Source organism: Callithrix jacchus, chromosome X (genome assembly GCF_049354715.1).
Source record: "Callithrix jacchus isolate 240 chromosome X, calJac240_pri, whole genome shotgun sequence".
Classification (NCBI taxonomy): domain Eukaryota; kingdom Metazoa; phylum Chordata; class Mammalia; order Primates; family Cebidae; genus Callithrix; species Callithrix jacchus.
Window position 1 is genome coordinate 100327439 of NC_133524.1, and position 20427 is coordinate 100347865.

Sequence of the window (20427 nt, forward strand, 5' to 3'; positions counted from 1 at the left end):
ACCTATGAAGCAAACCAGCATGTTCAGCACATGTATCCCAGATCCTAAAGTAAAATAAAAATAAAATAAAGTCATGTAAAAGAAATAAACATAGCCATCCCCGGAAGAAAAGATAAAAGCATTTTAAAGGGCAGATTAGAGATAGCGGAATAGAGATTTTGTGAATGACAAGACAGGTAAGAGTAATGACACACAGTACGGCATATAGAGAACGAGGAAACAAACGATTAGAGAGAGGCAAGGGTGTTGAGAAACATTAAGTGTATGCTGCCTCCATGGCTCCCTTGTGGAAGTTACTATCATTTTGTAATTAGTGGTAGGCGGGTAACAGCTGCCTACCTGGTATATTCCTGAATTATGTGTATATGTAGAACACCTGTGTGTTAATGCGAATCACCTGCCAAAGGGCAACTAAATGCGTGGATGAGTCTCTGCTCGGGGCCTTCAGTCTGGAGAGCTCTCAGCCACGCAGGCTCTCAGGCTGTTTGTTCCCCAGTATAGAGCCACTTAGTTGTGCCATCTGGGTTTCTGCCTCTCAAATACCTTCAGCCCACCTGGGTGGGGGGGTCTCCCAACTGAGCCGGTTGTCGGCACAAGGGGGCTTAAGGTGTGGACAAAGAAGGCGTGATGAACATCCTACGGGTATTACAGAAATGGAAATAAGAGTGAATTTGGGGAAAATCACATTTAAAGAGAAGAAATGGCTGGTGATTTTCCACAATAGAGGAAAGACATGAATTGCCGATTCAGGAAACACACTTGTGCACATCATACTAAAGCCACAGAAAAGTGAAAACCTTGACATCATAATAGCTGAGGAAAAAAATTCATTGCCTACCGGGGGAAAAGAAAGGGTTTGTAAGCAAACCTCTGCATATCAATGAATGGAAGCCAAAAGCAAAGTCTGAGAGCAAATACTGTCAACATCAAGTGGAATTCCTAGCTGAATAGTATCACGAAAGTATAAGGAGGCTGTGATAGACATGCAGGTGAACCACCCATAATTCCTGTCGAGGATGGAGTTGATGTTTGTGAGGCTGGGAGTGCAGGCAGGTGCCAGGTAACAGCCACTTGTCCCTGAGGGCACTAGCTGAACCGCAGGAACTGCCCTGCTCTAGGTCATCCCCTTCTCGAGGCGGACCACATGCAAGGACAAATCCAGGAAGGGATATAAAGATCTAGCTATTCCCAATACTGAACAACTCTGAAGGGCCATTTTACCTTCAGAGCATCTCTGGGTATCAGAAGAGGCTTTGGTTTGGCCTGAAGTAAGCACGAACTTCTTCCTCTGCCAACTCCTGCCTCCTTCCTGTCCCTTCCTCAGCTGTTGATCCTGGATAAGTGTCCTTCACACTAAACTCCATCACGGTGTCAGCTTCCTGCAGAATCTAACCCAGAAAAAATGATACATGGCAGAGAAATGGAAAACTCTTAGTGTCAACACCAACAGAAACCTTGTTAAGGACATTTCCAAAGAATATCATTCAACGAGTTGTAATGTGATCAAAAGAGCACGATGGGAGGTGCCAAGCAGGAATATTAATACGATACAGTGGGAAATAGGGGCGAATGAAACACAGTGACTTATAAAACGGATGCCATGAAGACCATGAAGACATTGAAGAATTAAAACAACAAGCAAGGACTGAATATTATAATGATGCATCACGTGCGCAATTTATACTCATTTATAACATGCATCCCCTTCGACTTAAGGGACACGTGACCTGTGGTGTCCCACCGGTTTTTCAAGTATTCTTTCCCCGAGAACTAAACACTGTCAACTCAGATTCAATCTGTATCTGGGGTGCCGTTTGTTCCAAGGGAAATAAATGATCACATTTAATAATTTTGCAGGTAATCACTTTGCTACATGGTCACTTCTATCGGTTCGAGTCCCAGGTCTCCCTTTATAAGGATTAATCAGATCAACGGTATTTTTGTAGCAATGTCCCTTAATATTTTCACCAGATGATTTGGTGGAATAGTCCACATGTCCATTATGTTTGAGTTGGCAACTGATAAAATGAAATTCTTGATCTAAGCATCTTACCTACCCAATCCTGTTTTTCGAACACATCTCATACACAGAATTCTTTTCAATACACAAACCTGGACCCAGAGTTGGTATAGGAAATGGCCAAGTAGAATTTTCAGGAGGTATCTTGTTACCCAGGTCCTTGAGCGCTGTAATTACTGTTCCGGTTCCTTCAGATTTATCCAATTGTATTCCTTTCTTGTGCATAACCTCCTGTGTTTTAAAACACAAACATTTATCAGTGGCAATTATGCATCATTGGATGATGGGACCGTCCAAGGAAAATGCCAAGCCCCAGTTTCAACTCATTTCACCAGAGAGGAACCTGCAGCCCATGAGCCACAGCCATTGGCACAAGCGTGGAAGATGACTGGGACTGAAACAGTGTGCGCGTTCCTTGGTGTTGCCCTATTACATGGAAGAGGGGCAGAGAATGATTTTTGCCTGCTCTGTGATTTTTTGCACACTTGCTTTCAAATGTGGTGATCTGGAGATATAAATCTTTAGCTGGTAGTGAGGCATGTCTCTTGCCCCTTGCAATAATTAAGAAAAAGATGATGAGACAATAAGAGAACTGAGATGACCCCTCCTTTCTCCTCCTGGGATGTCGATGTTAATATGAATGTGAATGTTAATGCAATATAGTTTCCATCGAGTTGTCTTCTTGGCCCAATGGGTGTGTGTTTGTTTTTCTGTATGTATATTGCTGAGGTTCGAAAGAGTTGTGACTTTCCAGTTAATTTTTAAAAGTTATGGTTTATATCTAGCAGTCACCTGTGCAGAGACAGAGCACACTCTAAAATTTCTTTTTCTATTTTCCTTAAGGGATCTCAGGCTGTTGCAAAAGAAAAAATGGTTTTAGGTTCCCTCACGTGGCATTGGGGATTGCCACGGAAAGGAAGGACAGAGAGAAGTAAATGGAGAGATAGACTAAGGGAGCACATATGCTTACCAGAGGTTCAAGAAGAGAGGAATTCAGTGGTCTGAGGACTGTTTACAGAGAACAGAGCCATTAAATGTCTCTCTCTTTCTCTCTCTCTAAGTATCAATATATAAATGTATGTGTGTGTGTGTGTGCGCACGCGTACGCGCACGTCTGTGTGTGTATCCTAAGTATTCGTATAAACTGAGTTGACTTTTGACTATCGAGCTCTTGAAAAATCCTTGGAAATTTCTTCGTATGAGATTTTAACCAAGACAAACAGCTGATATTTCTTGGTTTTGTCCTTTTCTTCTTTGTCTTGTTTTCTGTAAAGTAGAGGTACCTCTTCAGTCAAGTTTAACCAAGGATATGACTCAACCAAGGATGCACGAGTTGTCCGCAAAAAGTTGAAAAGTACGTTTCGCAAGGTCCAGAAATGCTCCAAACCCCAGACACAGCTCAAAGAGAAAGGAAAGTTTTGCTAGCCATTAACGAGATACAACTCACATGTTTGTCCCATGAAATTTTCGAGGGTCTTACATTGTCAGCTATGTATACACAATGGCTAAAGGGCCTCATGCGCCTCCATCACAGGGGCAAGAAGACAGGAAATAAAAATCCAAGGAAGCGAAATGGGTCAATAAGAAATAGGTACTCCCCGAAAGTCACACAAATATCCAACCGGGAGGGGATGGTTTCCTGACCAGGAACGCAACCCATAACGTCGGGGTGAAAGCACAGAATGTGAAGTCTAAGGCCGCAAGGTCGAGTGACCTTTGCTGTTATTCCTACAGGGGCAGTTTGAGCAGACACAGGAGTTTATCTTTGTTTTCGTCATATTTTTTGCTCTTCACTTTTGTCAAGCAAAGTTTTAAGGTTAGCCGTGGCACCATCCTGTGTCTTTTCATACATTTAACCTTTATATCGAACGCTTAGAATAAGAAAACTCTAAAATCGTTTTAATAAAATGTGGGAGGCTAATTTCAAGGATCAATCAATCTTTTGGCCATCGGCAATTAGAATTCTCAATAGCGTAGTGATGTTCAACAGCAACTACCCTCTTCAGAGAAGGAGTAGTCCCAAAGATGCCCCCTGTTCCCAGACATAGGCTAAGATAACAAATGATTCCTTCCTGGGGTTGCAGTTTGCCGGCTCACGCTAGTTAGACCAGCGGTCCCCAACCTTTGTGGCACCACAGACCTGTTTCATGGAAGACAAGATTTTCATGGAACAGCACTGGGGGTATGGTTTTGGGATGACTCAAGTGCATTACACTTATCGTGCACTTTATTTCTATTTTTATTCTATTGTAATATGTAATGAAATCATTTTACAACTCACCGTAATGTAGAATCAGTGGGAGCCCTGAGCTTGCTTTCCTGCAACTAGACGGTCCCGTGTGGGGGTGATGGGAGACAATGACAGATGATCAGGCATGAGGTTCTTACAAGGAGTGGTATGCACCCTAAATCCCTCTGTAACCAATACATCTGTTAGACTCCCGACCCCTCATCTCTCTCCTACTTGAAGACGGGTTCTTTACTGGGGTACTCAAGTTAAATTACATTCATTACGGTGGGCTCTAACCAAAACGTGTAGCGTGCATTGTGGCTATCCACAGGAACTTCAGACACAGAGACATGCGTACGAGGGAGGAAATGTCAAGTGACATTGGGAGAAGTGGGTCGTCCTCAAGCCAAAGAAAGATCCCTGGAAGAGATCCCTCCCTCTTACTCCTCAGAAGTAACCAACCCAGCTGACGGCTTGATTTGGACTTCCAGCCTGCAGAACTGTGAACAATAAATTTCTGCGGTTTAAGCCACCAGGCCTGTGGTATTTGTCAGAATAGCCCTAGCAAACTACTAGAGATTCTGCTGCCAAGCAGTGGGATGATGCCGTAAGGAACACCCAAAGGACTGGAAGAGGCCTTGGAACTAGGTAATGCATAGAGACTGGAAGCGTTCTGACGCGCATGACACAAGAAGCCTAGAGTGTCTTTAGGAGACAGCTGGGGGAAATATGAACGCAAAATGCAAGTCAAACGAAGGTTAAGAAAGAATTCTTTGCCGTCGAGAAAGGCTATCTGACTTAAAGAATACATGTATCATGACCACCTATATGTTGCTAGAACTGTGAGTGCCAAAGGTGTTTGTGGTGAGTTTTCAGACGGAGACTAGGAAGATGTTATGGGAAGCACACGAGGAAAGGGGATCCTGGTTTTACAGTGGCAAAGATTCGGGCTTTAATGTGTTCTTAGTGTTTTCGAGGAAAGTAGAAATCGTAAGTAATGAAATTGCACATGCAGCTGACTTCTAGTGTTGGGGCTCAGAGCGCAATACCTCAAGATGAAGGCCTCAGAAGTAGTCTCAGATATAAAACATTTTCTCTGACGTTCCATGGTCTCCTGTCTCTCAGTCCCAATCTGCCCCAGGGGCTAATCATAGAGATCAGAATCCCTCTTCCCGAAGGTGGGTCCTAGGAATCGGAAGCCCCTTTCTCTAAAGATAGTCACAGAACCTAGAAATGATATTGTAATATTTCCACCTTTTCATGTACAACCCGACTATGAAAAAATAATCTAACCCATCTTTTTCGATAGGCTAAATTGCAAGAAACCCCATTGCAGAGAGGGTCATGCCCCATAACCAGGAGGAAGGACTGTGTGCTCAGAGAAGCCAAGCAGAGTCTAGACGGACGGGCCTGGCCGGGTTTCCCGCACTCAGTCTGTTAGCATTAGATTACAGCCATTTGTTCCAATATGGTTATACTCAGCTGTCCATACTTCTTGGAGCCCATGCATAAAAATAGATGATTTCCCATGTGTCTTTGGCTATTCACACTACAGGCTCCCGGGGATACAAGTTAAATAAGTTGGTATGCCTTATGTCCTATGGATGTGCCTTTTGCAAGCTGATTTTTCAGCGAAACTTAAGAGGTCCGGGGGGACCCGTAGCCACTACAGTGGCAAATTGAGAAAACCATTTAGGGTTTAATATGGTTTCTACTAGATCCATATAGTAAATGGAGAAGAAGAAAGGCAAATTAGCCAAGGAAGCACTGAGGAGAAGGAAGCCAGCGTTTGATGATTCAGAAGGTACAACGAAAGAAGATAGCTCACTCTGGAAACAGGTCCAAGGGTGCGCCTGGAAACCCATTAGCTAGAGAAGTGGGGCATGTAACTCATGGATCCAATAAACCATCTCTGCAGAAGTTAGGAACTGACATATGGGTATTCAAGGAAGATCTTGTCTGATGGCATGGACTCATGTGAATTCCCCGAGAAGCCAAAAAGTTTTTGAGAATTTTATACCAGAAAAAAAGTGTTGTGAGATTGAACTGGATGGGACAAAGATGGCTGAAATGGAAAGAAGCTGTTAGAGTTCCTGGATTGTACAGGCAAGAAAGGGGCTGACTGAGGTACCCAGCTGTGACCATTTCTTCACATTCGAGAAGACGAGGAAGGACTCCAAAGTTGGGTCAAAGGTTGGCACGGCCGCCACCTCCCCCCAAGAACCAGGGGCACAGTACCTGGGGGCTGGGCCATCCCTCTCGGTCCCAGAAGCGGATGTCACCTCCTGAGTTCCAGGCATTTGTCCCACCTCCTCGGTTTCAGAGGGATGGGCGGCAGCAGCCCAGGCTGGGGTGAGAGCCTTCACTTGGCTGCCCAGGACTTAGGGTGTGAAGCTGTTACCCCATTGGGCCTCAAGGACAGAGCGTTGAGCCCTAGTAGAATCTTTTCTTTCCACGGAATCTGACGGAGTTTGCCCCACTATGTTTCAAGCTTGCCTCGGGCCCACGAGGTCAAGGACTTTTGCTGAGCTCCTGCTTTCGGTATGATAAGCCCTCTCCGGTGCCAGTCCCACAACTGTGTTTCAGAAGCAGAGAACTTGTCTAGCTTCACAGGTGCAGTGGCGGAGAGAATTCCTACCTCAGCATGAGTCAGACCTGAAGACTCACCCATTCCTGATGGAGAAGATTTTCAGGTGAGATGTTGGATAACTGGTTTTGGACTCAGTTAAGCCTTCGGGGAGGTTGTGATGAAATGAATGTGTTTTCTATGTGAGGACGTTAATTTGTGCTGTGGAGGAGTGGACGCAGAAGAAGCACCATTACGGATGGAGTTTTGTCCCCGCAAACTTCACATGTAGACGTCCTGGCTCCCAGTGTTTTAGAATGTGACCTTATTTAAAGAGAGTCTCTACACAGGTCATCTTGCTAAAGTGAAGTTATGAGGGTAGACCTAACCAATGGGATTCTTCTCCTTACAAAAATGTGACAATTGGTATCCAGAACTGTGAGATAAAAAATAAATAGTGTTCCTCGGACACAGGGAGAGGAATATCACACACCGGTGCCTGTCGGGGGCTGGGGGTCTGGGGGGCTAGGGAAGGGAGAGCCTTAGGAGAAAGACCTAATGTAGAGGACGGGGTGATGGATGCAGCCACCACCATGGCACATGTATAACTATGTAAGAAATCTGCACATTCTGCACACGCACCCCAGAACTACAAGTATAACTTTGAGAAACAAGAAAATAAATAGCGTTTAAGTCAGCCAGTCTCTGGAATGTTTTTGCATCGGCCCTAGAAAACTAATAGAACATCTCCATCAACGGCATTAAAAGCATACAACCAATCGAAGAACCAACGACGCACAACCATCCAACCACAGGTTTCCCCTTCAACTCCAACTGAACATCCCTGGACAACTCACTCTTACTAGTTCAGACCAGGACACCTGATCACACCTTGGGCTGTGGCTCCTGGGCTGCAGGTGCCTCACTGGCTGAAAGGGATCCGAGTGGAGCTTCTGCTGCTCCATCAGACAACATTCCATCATCCCATGATGCGCAGAGGCCAGTCATGAAGGTTTTCAAAAACAAAAGATTCTAGCCTGAAGAAGAGCAGAATCAGAGAAATCTAAACAAGTGAGATTCCAATTCTAGGGAGCCTAGAATAGGAATTGATCCTTACACTTTTGTAGTTTTTCCTGTGCAGTGTTTGGGTCGTTGCTTCTCTTTTGAAATGAACTCCATGGTACAGGGAATGCTGACAGAAAGACTGATTGGACTCTATTGCTCTTATTCCTACTATTTTTCCTACATCGGTATTTCTCATTGGTTATTGAAGCAGTAAAGACATTTTCCTTACTTTGTGTTTTCAGTAAGCCACAGCAAGGCATCACGATTGCTCACTAGGTTCCCCTGCTTCTCAATCACCCACCGAAATGCTGTACCAAAGGCGTGAACCTCCTCTTCCCATCAACCCATCAAACTACCCTTTTGCTCTTTCTTCCTATAATTCGTCGGCATCAGTCCCCTTGAACTCCCACTCTCCACTCTCCACAGCCCGACCAGAGTTCATCGTGGGCCCTGTGTTACTAATGCTCCTCTTTGATTTCTGAATTTGCAGATACAAAACACACACTCCAGGGTGAAATATCCCAGTGGATTTGGTTTCTGAAAAAGACATATCAAATTACTCAGTAGATATGCAAGGATAACTTTCGAAATTTATTTCTATGTCCTACTTGACAGAAAAGTTGGCACTTTAAAGCAAAACGATGAGCATAATGAGAATTCATTGACTGAGTGGGGTGTGGTGTTTTGGATCAGGTACACAGCTCTGTCTCTGGAAAACAACAGGGATCTGCAAAGCATCTTTGGTTTTCAGATTGTTGTGTGGACAGGTAGGAACACTTGTCGGCCTCCTGCAGAGGGATTTCATTGCAGCAGATTTCGTGGTGGTGTTTCTTGGTCTCCTGGCGAGGTGAGCATTTTTCTTCAACTATTTTCATAACATGTTTCCAACAGTCTGGAAAAACAGAAAACAACCAATCCCGGTGAGAGGACTTCTTGCTTCTACATCCTTTCTCTTTGGATCCCAAGTGGAGCTCTGGAGGTGACCTTCTACCCGTACCCGTCTGCACTACTCAGGGAAGCTCTGGCTTCTATCCTGCTCTGTGCTCATTTCCATCTTGACCAAGCGGTCCTCCCCTCAAAGGTAGAATAATCTATGTGGCTGTGTGTTGGGTCCCCCTGGGGTGGTTATTTCCCACTTCTGAGGGACTCAAGAAAATTTTGATTCTTGTGATTTACCAGCTTTTCTTTCATGGTTTGGCTGAGTGTACCATCCTTGACAGGTTTCTGCATATAAACGAGAAGGGTTGTTTATGAGATGTTTCAAACTTTGTGGGAATCATTTAACAGAAATGACCACAGACTGAGCTTCAAGGCACAAAATAATAAATTCCTATGGGTGGCAATCCCAGCGTAGGTTTTCTTGTCCACATGCTCGGACTGCTGGAAATCTATTTAAATGAAAAGCAAAGAGAAAGCCACCAGCTGCTCTGAAATTCTGCAATACACTTATAGAAGAAAATGCTAAATATACAAAGACCTGGGACCCAGAAGAAAGCACAATGAAAAGCAGCCTATACTAACATTAACATGAATAAGCAAATCTCTGGAGGAAATAAGTGTCATCTTACTCCTCCTAAAGGCTGACCAAGCTCTGCATAACTTGATGCCAGGGGCAAGGAACATAGAATACCCCTAGCTTTGGATTCATATCCTTAAATCACCGTGGTTACAAACACTGAAAACTAAAACGTCAGGTAAAGAATCACAGCCCTGTCCCTTGAAACACCAGAGTGAATATCACAGGAAAGCGGTTGTGGGTACAGCCTCAGTCACGCCCCACACATTGGGACACTGACTGTTGCTCACTGCCTGCACCACTGGATACTAGGGCATCAGCTGTTTGCGTGGACTCTCCCTAAGCCCACTGACACAAACCTGGAACTAACGGAGGTTTCTGTTTAAAAAGAAATGAAAAGATTATCTGTCAGGGGAAAAAAAAAAAGAATGAACTGCAATAGTGATGTCAGAGTCGAGGCAGAGGGAAAATGAGCGGATTCCTCAAAGTTTTATTTAGGTATATGTACGGTGTAACTGGGCCTCATTTGCTTATTTACTTGGATTCGTGTTGGGAGAGATGTTGAAAACGTTTAGGAGGGTTACCTTGGTTCTTCTGTCAGCGTATTCACTTTTTCTGTTGCTGTAGGGCATATACTGAAGTTCTGGAATATTCCGCCATCCAGTCGCAGGAGAACGAGAGTGAAAAGGGTAAAGATCAGTGCATTGATAACATCACCATAAAGATAACCTAGAAAGAAAACTAATAAAAACGACCATTTAGGAAACTGAGGAAATGAAGCAGGATCGAGGAAAAACCCACTACTTTTCCTTGGAGCGAATGGCACTACAGATATATTGGAGTTGACAGTGTCTAGTACCGAGGGAGAAATGCTTGAAAAATCGCAGGATGCCACATGCCACATGCTACCCCCCCCGACACGATTTCGAAAGAACGCCACCCACCCCAACCTCCGCTGGGGTCCCCCCCCCTTGGGGAGCCACTGGTCTTTCCGTGGTGCTCACGGGCTCCTGAGGTAGCTCACTTGCTCCTGGTGTACCTGAGAACAGCCTTCGTGCCCTCGGACTCGGCCAGCCTGCCCATGTCCCCCGGCATCAGCAGGCGCACGGCGATCTGGATCTCCCAGGCGGTGATGGTCACGTGCTTGACGGAGTGGGCCAGGCGACCAGCCTCGGAGCCGATGCGGTCAAGTATGTCGTGAACCATAGAATCCATGACACTCACGGCCTCCCGGGAAAGGCTGAGGCCCTGGTGAACCTGCTTCAGCACCAGGCGGAAATAGGTGGCGAAGCTGTCCCCATGGCAGTTGGCGTGGCACCTGCGGGGCCCTCGGCGCCCTCGCTTCCTCTGCTTGCTCTTCTTCTGGGCTGTTGTGGAGTTGGCCTCTTTGGGCTCCTGGGTGATCACTTGTTCCCCAGAGGAAGTTCTAGCCATGGCGGAGGCAGCGGCCATTAGATGGCAAGAAGAGGCAATGGCGGTTGTCGCCGGGGACAGACAATGGCGATTGTGAAGCGGGGACGCTTGGGTACGCAGCATGGCTCCACGTCAGGGGCCAACTTGACATCTGATTGGATCAAGTGGATGAAGTCACACAGGGACCCTGTCAGCAAACCTCCCTGCATCGAAGGTGACTGGATGGTTCCGTTGCTTGGCATCTTGTCAACCAATCACAGCGGGCGTCTGCCGGCCTAGGCGCCCCCTGTGGCCTACGTCGGAGGCACTTACACAGATGCCTCACTGGGAAAAAGCGCATCAGCCCTCCTCAGCTGATACATGACACACCCTGTGCACTTTGAAGGGTGTCACTGAAAACTCCCAAAGCTCAGCAATTTCAGCTCATGCTCCATGAAGAGAGACAGACCTCCTGAGCCCAAGGCCATTATGCGGATGCCAGAGGAACGACCGTGTCCACGTGTGGACCGGTTCTCACCCATCTCAGAATCTACTGTTATCCCTGGCTAAGCCACCCCGGCTTTAGCAGGAACTCCCCGATACGGCCGCCAAGGGCTCCTGGGCAGAAAAGGACCTGGCGGTCTGGCTGCTGTCTTCAGTTCTGATCACCATCTTCAGTGAATCTGGAGAACGAGGAATGGCCATACCACAGCCTCCAAGCCGAGAATAGAAACGGAAAGGTGCTTTCATTTAAAACATATAACCACACTCAACATTGACCAGGTTTAAACCCCCCCCCCAAAAAAAGAAGAAAATAAAAAAAGGAAAACGAAACAGCAACCACAAATCACAACTCAGAAGCTGGAAATGGCTAATAAGTTTAAGAGATATTCGATATGAAATATCACCTTAAATCTCCTCGGAACTCCCTGAGGAAGAGAAATAGATTCCAAAAATGAAAACCACGTTCAATTTAGAAAGATAGCTTTCATGGCTCACGCCTGTAATCCCAGCACTTTGGGAGGCCAAGGCAGGCAGATCACGAGGTCAAGAGATGTAGACCATCCTGGCCAACATAGGGAAACCCCACCTCTACTAAAATACAAAAGAAAAATTAGCTGGGCCTGGTGGCGCACCTCTGTAGTCCCAGCCACGCGGGAGGCTGAGGCAGGAGAATCGCTTGAACCCGGGGGGCAGAGGTTGTACTCAGCCAAGATCACGCCACTATACTCCAGCCTAGTGCCTGGCGATAGAGCGAGACTCTGTCTCAGAAAAGGAAGATAGCCTGTGACAATATATGCGGAGACATGCCTTAAATGAATTTAAGTAAAAGTCAGTTGCAGGAAAAAACAACAAAAGCTTATTAAGAAAAACTGAAGAAATAAAGGTCATGAATGAACTGTCATTTCAAAGGTCAGGCTGGCAGGTGTATCTTTAACAGACTACTTGTTCTACTCCTGATAAATCGGTTCACGATTTAGAAGGACAGAAAGCCTCATGTTTGCTATTAGATAACATCCTATGTGGTAAGCTCCAAGACAGAAGCCTAGTAAAGGATTTCTGAACAGTCCCCTCTACAAACGATAATTTTATAAATCTGCTTGAACTCTTAGCAAGCCAATCCTTCTCTTAGTTTGGTACAAGGCAGAAGAAACTTGTACACAACAATCTCTGAATTCATATCAGTAAATCACCGTGAGTTTTTTGTTTTAAAATGACGCTGTCCCGGAAGCTGTCCCCGCCGCGGTTGGCATGGCGCCTCCGGGACCCTCGGTGCCCTCGCTTCTCCTGCCTCTGGGCCGTCGAGAGGCTGGCTTCTGTGGGTTCCTGGGTGCTCTGGTCTTCCTCAGAGGTTGGCTTAGAGGAAGGCTCAGCCATGGCGGAGGCAACGACAGCTAGATGGCAAGAACAGACGATGACAATTGGGCACCTGGGAAGGTTGGGGGCGGGGCATTTTGGAGTGGCCGCGGGTTCTATGTCACAGGCCAACTCGACATCTGGTTCGAAGAAGTGTTTCCCAAAGAGCCTGTCAGCAAACCTCACTGCCTTGAGGGTGATTGGATGATCCCGTTGCTTGGCATCATGTCAACCAATCACAGTGGGTGTCTGCCGGCCTAAGTGGCCCCTGTGGCCTACCTCAAAGTTACACAGATAGATGGCCCACAGGGCACATCAGCCATCCTCAGCTGATCTATGCCGCGCTGTGAGCATTTCCAAAGGGGTCACTGAAAACTCCCAAAGGTTAGCAATTTCAGCTCACGCTCCTTGGAAAGAGCTTGACCTCCTGAGCCCAAGTCCATTATGCGGGAGGAATGACTGTGGCCACGTGTGGACCGTTCTGAGACGGGTGCATCTCAGAATGTACTGCTATCCTGGGCTAAGCCAGCCTGGTTTGAGCAGGAACTCCCTAACATGGCTGCCGAGGGCTCATGGGCATAAAAGGGCCTGACGGTCTGGTTCCTCTCTTCAGTTGCGATCAACACCTTCAGTGAATGTGGATAACGAACAATGGCCAAACCACAGTCTCCAAGCAGACAACACAAACAACAATGGAGATGCTTGTAAAAGCATTTCCAATCCTTAAATGTGTATGAAATTTAAATCTCTTTTCTGAACAGTATTTTGATCCCCAAAAGACTCTGAATGTTACTGTTGGTGAATAAGCGATGTTGGGTGAAAAAAAAAACACTAGCCCAGTTCTCTAAGAAACCTTCTTATGGAGAAAAATTCAATCTATGAAATCGGAAATAAGTTAAACAAATACCCTTCAAGAATATATGATAATACATTCAGAAACATTTCTTAAATACATGAATGCAAAACATAAATCCCAGAAAGTGAACCAAACGAGGATTTAACGATTAAGAAGAATTGAAGACATGGAGATCACCAGGAAGGTACCATCCGAAATTCCAATGCTGCTTCCTCTCAGACTTTTAAGATCAGGTCACTTATTCCTAATAAGATTGTTCCCGGTTTACAGAGAAAAAAAAAATTTTTTTAACAGAATCTTGCTCTGTCACCCAGGCTGGAGTGCAGTGGCACGATCTCAGCTCACTTGCAATCTGTGTCTCCCGGGTTCAAGTGATGCTCCCACCTCAGCCTGCCGAGTAGCCTGGAGTAGAGGCACGTGCCACCACGTCCGGCTAACGTTTTAATTTTTTATTTTTTGAAAGACCGGGTTTTCTTTAGTTTCTCCAGCAGGGTTCCAAACTCTAGAATCACACGATCCTCCTGCCTAGGCCTCCCAAGGTGCTGGGAATATAGGCATATGAGCTAAAGTGCCCGGCAGACAAAATTTATTTCAAGAAAATATAAAGTAACATGCTGTTGATTCCCATTTCAGGATGCATACTAAAAAAAGAAAAATCTGAGCAGCTCATTTATAAACGTGGTTACAGAAATTGTACCTTAAATACTGTTAATTAAATCACGATACACACACACACACATAAGGGAAAATGTTTACTGCAATAAATAACCATTTAAAAACACCAAACAGAGACAAACATTGCTAATGGAACAAGGAGACCTCATACACTCTTTTCTCATCATTGCGTCTGTTATAGAATTCATTTAAATACATAACAGAAACCCACAGCGCAGAAATTGCTAAATCAGAAATTCATTGAACACATCTTTTTCAAGCTTCCTAGAAACTGAAGTAAGTACTCTAACGCGTTCACATTTGTCTAATTCTAATACTTTCCATTCTACAATCTTTTTCAACGCAGAGCCTAATGTCCTGTGAGTATGCATCACTTAGGGTGAAAGCATCCAATGAGAGCACCCAAACCCCACTCTCCCCTGGCTCAAGGAATGTATCTTCAGCCCTGGGCCTCAGCCATTGGCTCAAGATGGGAGCAGGTGACCTGACCTGATCCATTAAGTGCCCTCCTAGCTGTTCAGGCTTGCAAATTGAGGAGAAAATTAGTTTGTGCTTTTTGTCTACTTTATATTTCTTTGTTTGATTTTTTGCCTTATTGTAATTGTGGTGATTTCAGGATGCGAATCCAAAGCTGTGAGTAAGCACGTGTCCTGCCTCTTGCATCATACTGTGAAGAAAGGTTCTCTGAAAAGGAATCTGGAGGTAAGACACTATTCCTGCGAAGGGTGTGAAAAACCAGGGAGGTAGAGGCTTCAGTGTGAAGCAAAGGTGCAATTCCAGAGAACAAAAAGACGATATGGCTTTCATAGAGAAACTTCCCATCCAAGTTCCCAGTACAGTCCATTTATGCAAATACAGGATTCAGACTTAGGTCTGATTGGTTGACTCAGTTGAGCTCTGATCGGCCAGTACAACTGAGCCCTCATTGGCAGGGGCAGATGAGCTCTGGTTGGTTGGTTGGTTGGTTGGTTGATTCAGGTGAGCTCTGAGAGTTCCAAAGTTAGATAGTGCTGTGGATTTTTGGGAGATTCATAGTACATCTGTGAGCTCCAGTCAGCACATGGCAGCTTGGCTCTATTTTAAATTTAGGCTCAGCCACTGGGATCCTTCTTGAAAGACTGGCTCTTTTAGATTCACGTTTGTTCACAAGTTAAGGAAAATGATAGTGACCAATTAAGAAAGCTAGGATGAATCTCTCCCTTTTTCTTTTTTCAATTTGATTGTTGTGGGGGTTTTTTTCACTTTCAAGCACATGTATCTGACAAAATTAACCCACTATGGTAATTTGGGTCAATGAAAACACTTACTTCAGTACAAGGCTTTCTCCACACTGTGATTGGTCCTGATTCTTGACCCAATATAATGCTCTTCCTCTTTCATCATAGACTGTCACTCTGGAGTAAGGGGGAAGTGAGTGGGGGCACAAAGAAAAAGCTTTAAAAAGTGACTGTTTACTATTTCTCCTAATCCCAGCCATTTTCCCCAGCATAGTGACCATTTGTCCTGATTTCACCTGTTGTCCCTGAGTAATTCTTAATAGCATTGCTTTCATTCTGAAACATGTCCAAATTTAAGACTCTGTACTTCCCAGGGTAACTAGATCATGCAGGAAGTTGTGAGTGTCGTAGCGCTCAGGTATTTGTTGAATGAACATATAAATGAATAAACCTCTGTTAGATAAGACACTGGCCCCTGACAAACTATGAGATAATTGCTGAATTTGTGTGGCTAGTCCACACAGTCCTTCTGGATCTCTTGGGTACAGTCCCCTTTCCTGTACTGCACTTTAAAAAAAATTCTTTCTCTACAAAGCTGTCTGAGTCTCAGTGGAAAACCCACGAGAATGTTTGATTGTGTTTCCTCCATGGTCTGCTTGTCACATTGACTCCCCCCAGTAACCCTCTATAGTGTAGACATCTCAGCCTCAATTTTTTGCAGACAACACACAGGGTAACTAAGTAATGTGTCCAGTGATAACACAGCTGATAAATGGAAAAGCAAGGATTCAAATCCACACCAGTCTGAGTCCAGAACCCAAGTACTTGAACATTGTCCTCTGCCATCCTCTCTCATGTTGTAGTGGTGGCACCTTCAAGGCGTGGATACCTAGGGTAGACAGTCTGAGGGGATCCTCCCCTTCACAGCAAGGCTTTTCATAGCTTGATCTTTCCCCGAAGGCAATGTGATCAATTCAGAGGTGTAAAGGCAAAAGCATCAAGTTAGCCTTCCTGCAAAGGTATACAAGGAACATGATTTTCTCATGCAAACACGGGAGCTTTTTCAAGCAGCAGTTAGCAAATTCGACGATTCCTGTGCTCAATTCTATGTTGCAATAGCTGTCTGAAGCATATGCAAAGCCATTCCGTGTTGTACAACTGTGTCCAATACAGACGGACTCCAACTCGGGATGGTTCGACTTAAAATTATTTGACTTTATGATAGGCTTAACTGGACTTAATTCCATTGTAAGTTGGGGAGCATATGTTTACCTTGTTGCAAACTGGTGAGAGAAACAGTGGGAAGCAGGAAGTGGCAAAACTTTTCAGGTTAGGGTTCTACAGTCATTACCTGATGATCCACATTTAGCTCTGTGGTGGCCAATTTTATGTCTTGTCTAGTCTTCCCAAGCAGGGGGAGATTTTTTACCCAAATAAGCAAGGACAGAGATTTAGGTAACCTGACTTCATAGATTGCTATAACCCGACTTGGTTGGGTTTGTGGTCAAATTTTATTCTGAATGTTTCTGTGAAGGTGTTTTTGGGTAACATTAACATTTAAATCAAGGGATCTGAGTAAGAGAGACTGCCCTCCATAACGGCCTGAACGGAACAAAAAGACCGACTTCCCCCAAGCAAGAGTAAATTCTGCAGCAGACAGCCTTCACACTTGAACTGCAACATCGTTTGTCCCACGGGTCTTCGACCTCATGGACTTTAGACTTAAAGTGTAACGTCAGCTTGTACCTGAGACTCCAGGCTGCCAGCCCATCCTGCAGACTTAGGACTTGCCGGCCTCCATAATCACATGAATCAGTTTCTTAAAATAAATCTCTCTCGATAGATAGATGGATGAACGTGCTCTTGGTTTTATTTCTCTGGAAATCCCTAATACAAGCTTTCTGCACCAAAACGCTGCTGCAGAGACCGGAGTGGTGTTTACATCTGTAAAATATCCAGTTATATCTCAGACATGTTCATGATACCATTAATCTATACCTTTGCCTTTAATTAGTGGCTACCCAGTAATGTCAGTATTTTTTCCTGGCTCTTTAGTGATGTCTCTTCACCATTTGATATGACTGTGGACAAAAACATATTCAGTTCAATGGCAAAGTCAAGGACTTAAGTACAATTTTGATTACTGAAAATCACAATCCCTTAAACATTGGTAGAGTCCACGTGGCACATATTAAGCGGAAGATTGAATGAACTTACCCCACTTCTGACCTTGCCAGTTTATTTCACTCCCTTTCATTACCACCTATATAGCTGACACTCATATTGGTTAATGTCAATTAAACCAGGGGTTGCTGTAGTAATAAAGAGTCACACGAGTGAACGGTGATTGTGCCAGGCATTGTTCTAAGTGCTTTACAGGGAACACTTCAACTACCTTTCAGAACATCTCTTGAGCAAGTGACACTTGCTCAAGTTCAAATAGGTAGAATATTATCAAGGTAATAATCAAACATATTTCTACACATTTAAGATGCCAAAGCCAAGATATTCTTATTAGGTATGAACATGCATTGATTAAACTCTAAGAATGTTTTTAAAACTCACTGGCCCGTACCGTTTCATGGGAATTTTAAGCCATGATACTGAATGAGACATTTTTATCCTTTGTAAAGATGAATCAGGCATGAAATTTTATTTGGCTGCTTTTCCTCTTTTCACTTTCAGCATGTTTTCTTTCCGACATTTCATCCTTTTCTGTTCTTAGTAATTAAGGTCGTATCTGCCTGTGTACACGGACAGAATAAAGGTGTAAAGCCGTTGACAAGTGATTTTCAAAGGATGTAGATGCATAAAGGAAGACAATCATTTAACTTTAGACTTTTACTTCCCCTATAAATGCAACTGCTACAACAAAGCCCTAGTACTGCCAGTTTTGTAGATAATAGATGAATTCAGGGACCTAAATCTCAATCTTTGCTCATTTGGAAAAAAAAGTCTAACCCTGATTGAAAAGACAAGGAAACTCAGTGACTAGAAGAGCACCCCAACATTAAGTAATTGAGAAGCATGGGGCAAAACTACTGCGGATGAGCAACTGCCGTTTTTCCCATCTCGTTTCTGTAGGAATATCAGTTAGTAATTACATGTCTTTCACCTCCTACCATGCACTTCTCATCTGCTCCAACTCAGTTTAACACTGACAGGGTGCATACCAAGTCTTTAATGAAACGGACAACTACCAGATGCAACCGACTATGAGTTATTGTTCAACCCCAGGTCACCCGACAACCTTCATGCTTTCCTTTGAGCTGCACTAGTTTGCAAATGAAGAAGTTGCTGAATCTATCATAGATGGATACCATCTTTATCAAATGTGCAAATGACAACACAGAAAGGGGAGCAAATGTGTTGGATGACAGGATCATTATCAGGATTCAGAGATCTGATAATGAGCAAATCTGAGCATATCTGCAACCAGGATGGTTTCCCATCTATGAAATTTGGGTCTGAAGGATCTTAGAAGAGTCAGCTGCAGAAGACTTGGAAGTATAGGGGCAGCACACAACAGCTGACTTCAAATTCTAGAGGATGGATTAACTACCCTCTCTAGGTCTCCAGCACACAATCCCAGGACTATTGGATAGAAATTACAGGGAGGCAGGTTTGGGCACAATGTAAGCAGCGTATCACTGCAAGGGGCTGAGCCACTCTGCTGGACAATAGCCTCAGGCAGGAGCTAAGGTATTGGTGACTAACATGGTTACCCTCAAGGCTCAAATCCTCTGGCTACACTAAGCCCTGTGACTGTGTCACCTCATTGGCAGTTGATCCAAGTTGACCCACCTACTGTTTTGCTTTTGAAAACTTTAAGCTATAGCAGAGAAAACAGCTCCCACTTCATGTAACCCAAGTGATTATTTAAGAATGTGAGCCCTTAGAAAGGGGGAGGTAAGATAATACTTGAGGTTGCAAATAGGTATAATCTATCTTTGTAGGAAGATATGTACATTAATAGATCACAATTCTGGATGCCTAATACTTCTATTTGGTGGGATTATAGGTGATTCATTTTTATACACGTGATTAAAGTAGGTTGGGCATGGTGGCTCATGCCTATCATCCCAGCACTTTGGGAGGCTGAGGCAGGCAGATTGCTTCAGCCCAGGAGTTCAAGACCAGCCTGGGCATAGCGAGACCTCACCTCTACTAATAATCAAAAAGATTAGCTGGGTGTGGTGGAAGGTGCCTGTTGTCCCAGGTACTAGGGAGGCTGAGGTGGGAGGATTGCTTGAGCCCAGGAGGTCAAGGCTGCAGTGAGCTGTGATTGCACCACTGCACTCCAACCTGGGCGACAGAGCAAAACCCTGTCCCATAAAAATAAAATAATAATTTTTAAAAAGGGATAAAAGTATTGTTTAAAGGGAGGAATTGAAATGCATGCATTTATACATATTCCTTATTGTATTAGCATAGACTAAGTGACTTAACAGAAATGTACTTGCTCACAATTCTAGATTCTAGAAATCTCAAGTTGACGTCCAGCAAGGTCAGGTTCTGGTGAGGGCTCCCTTCTTGGCACATAGACAGCCACCTTTCTGTGTCCTCACATGTTGGAGACTGGTCTGTCTCTTCTTATAAAGCCACAGTCCTGTTGGATTGAGACCTAACTGTTATCACTTCATAACCTAAATTACTTCTGAAACAACCTATCTCCAGATACAATCACACTAGGGATTAGGGCTTCAAAACATGAATCAGGTGGTCACAGGTGACAAAGTTCCGTTCGTAGCATTTTTGCTCACCGTGAATAGCAGAAACGTTTACTTCATAAAACAGCAAATTCTGTTCAGTAGAAAAACTGTATCAGAAGTTCAGTGTTACAGGTCACTAGAAAATGTGATGTGCTTAATATGGTGCTTGTTAGCAAGTGCCTCCTGTCCCTTTCTCCATCCAACTTCAGTCTTGGATATTAACTCCCATTAAGCTGAAAAAGGTTCCAGAAGGCAAGAGAGCCCCCAGCTTGAACTCCAGCCCTTATTCAGCTTGAACAGATCACATGAGACCCTGTGTCT

At 44.5% G+C, this 20427-nt stretch overlaps 1 protein-coding gene and 2 long non-coding RNA genes across 4 annotated transcripts; 1 reads left to right on the top strand and 2 right to left on the bottom strand.

The window, feature by feature from the left end:
• Positions 1–8451: 8451 nt before the first annotated feature.
• Positions 8452–12070, bottom strand: LOC144581160 (histone H2B type W-T-like). 2 transcript variants are annotated; one of them, XR_013531689.1, is made up of 4 exons: positions 10437–11120; positions 9982–10040; positions 9058–9105; positions 8452–8773 (listed from the first exon to the last, which is right to left on the bottom strand). XR_013531689.1 is itself a non-coding variant. In XM_078363727.1 (3 exons), the coding sequence occupies exons 1-2, from the start codon at positions 10931–10933 to the stop codon at positions 10004–10006; spliced, it is 534 nt and encodes a 177-aa protein (XP_078219853.1). In that variant the 5' UTR covers positions 10934–12070; the 3' UTR covers positions 8452–8773; positions 9982–10003. The 2 variants fall into 2 exon arrangements, 1 of the variants encoding a protein (XP_078219853.1); XM_078363727.1 differs by lacking the exon at positions 9058–9105 and having other exon boundaries at positions 10437–12070.
• A 2173-nt stretch (positions 12071–14243) lies between these two features.
• LOC144581162 (uncharacterized) lies at positions 14244–17275 on the bottom strand. Its single transcript, XR_013531691.1, has 2 exons — positions 17141–17275; positions 14244–16405 (listed from the first exon to the last, which is right to left on the bottom strand). It is a non-coding gene; the product is annotated as an uncharacterized LOC144581162 (long non-coding RNA).
• LOC144581163 (uncharacterized) lies at positions 14824–19634 on the top strand. Its single transcript, XR_013531692.1, has 2 exons — positions 14824–14879; positions 16962–19634. It is a non-coding gene; the product is annotated as an uncharacterized LOC144581163 (long non-coding RNA).
• Positions 19635–20427: the final 793 nt, after the last annotated feature.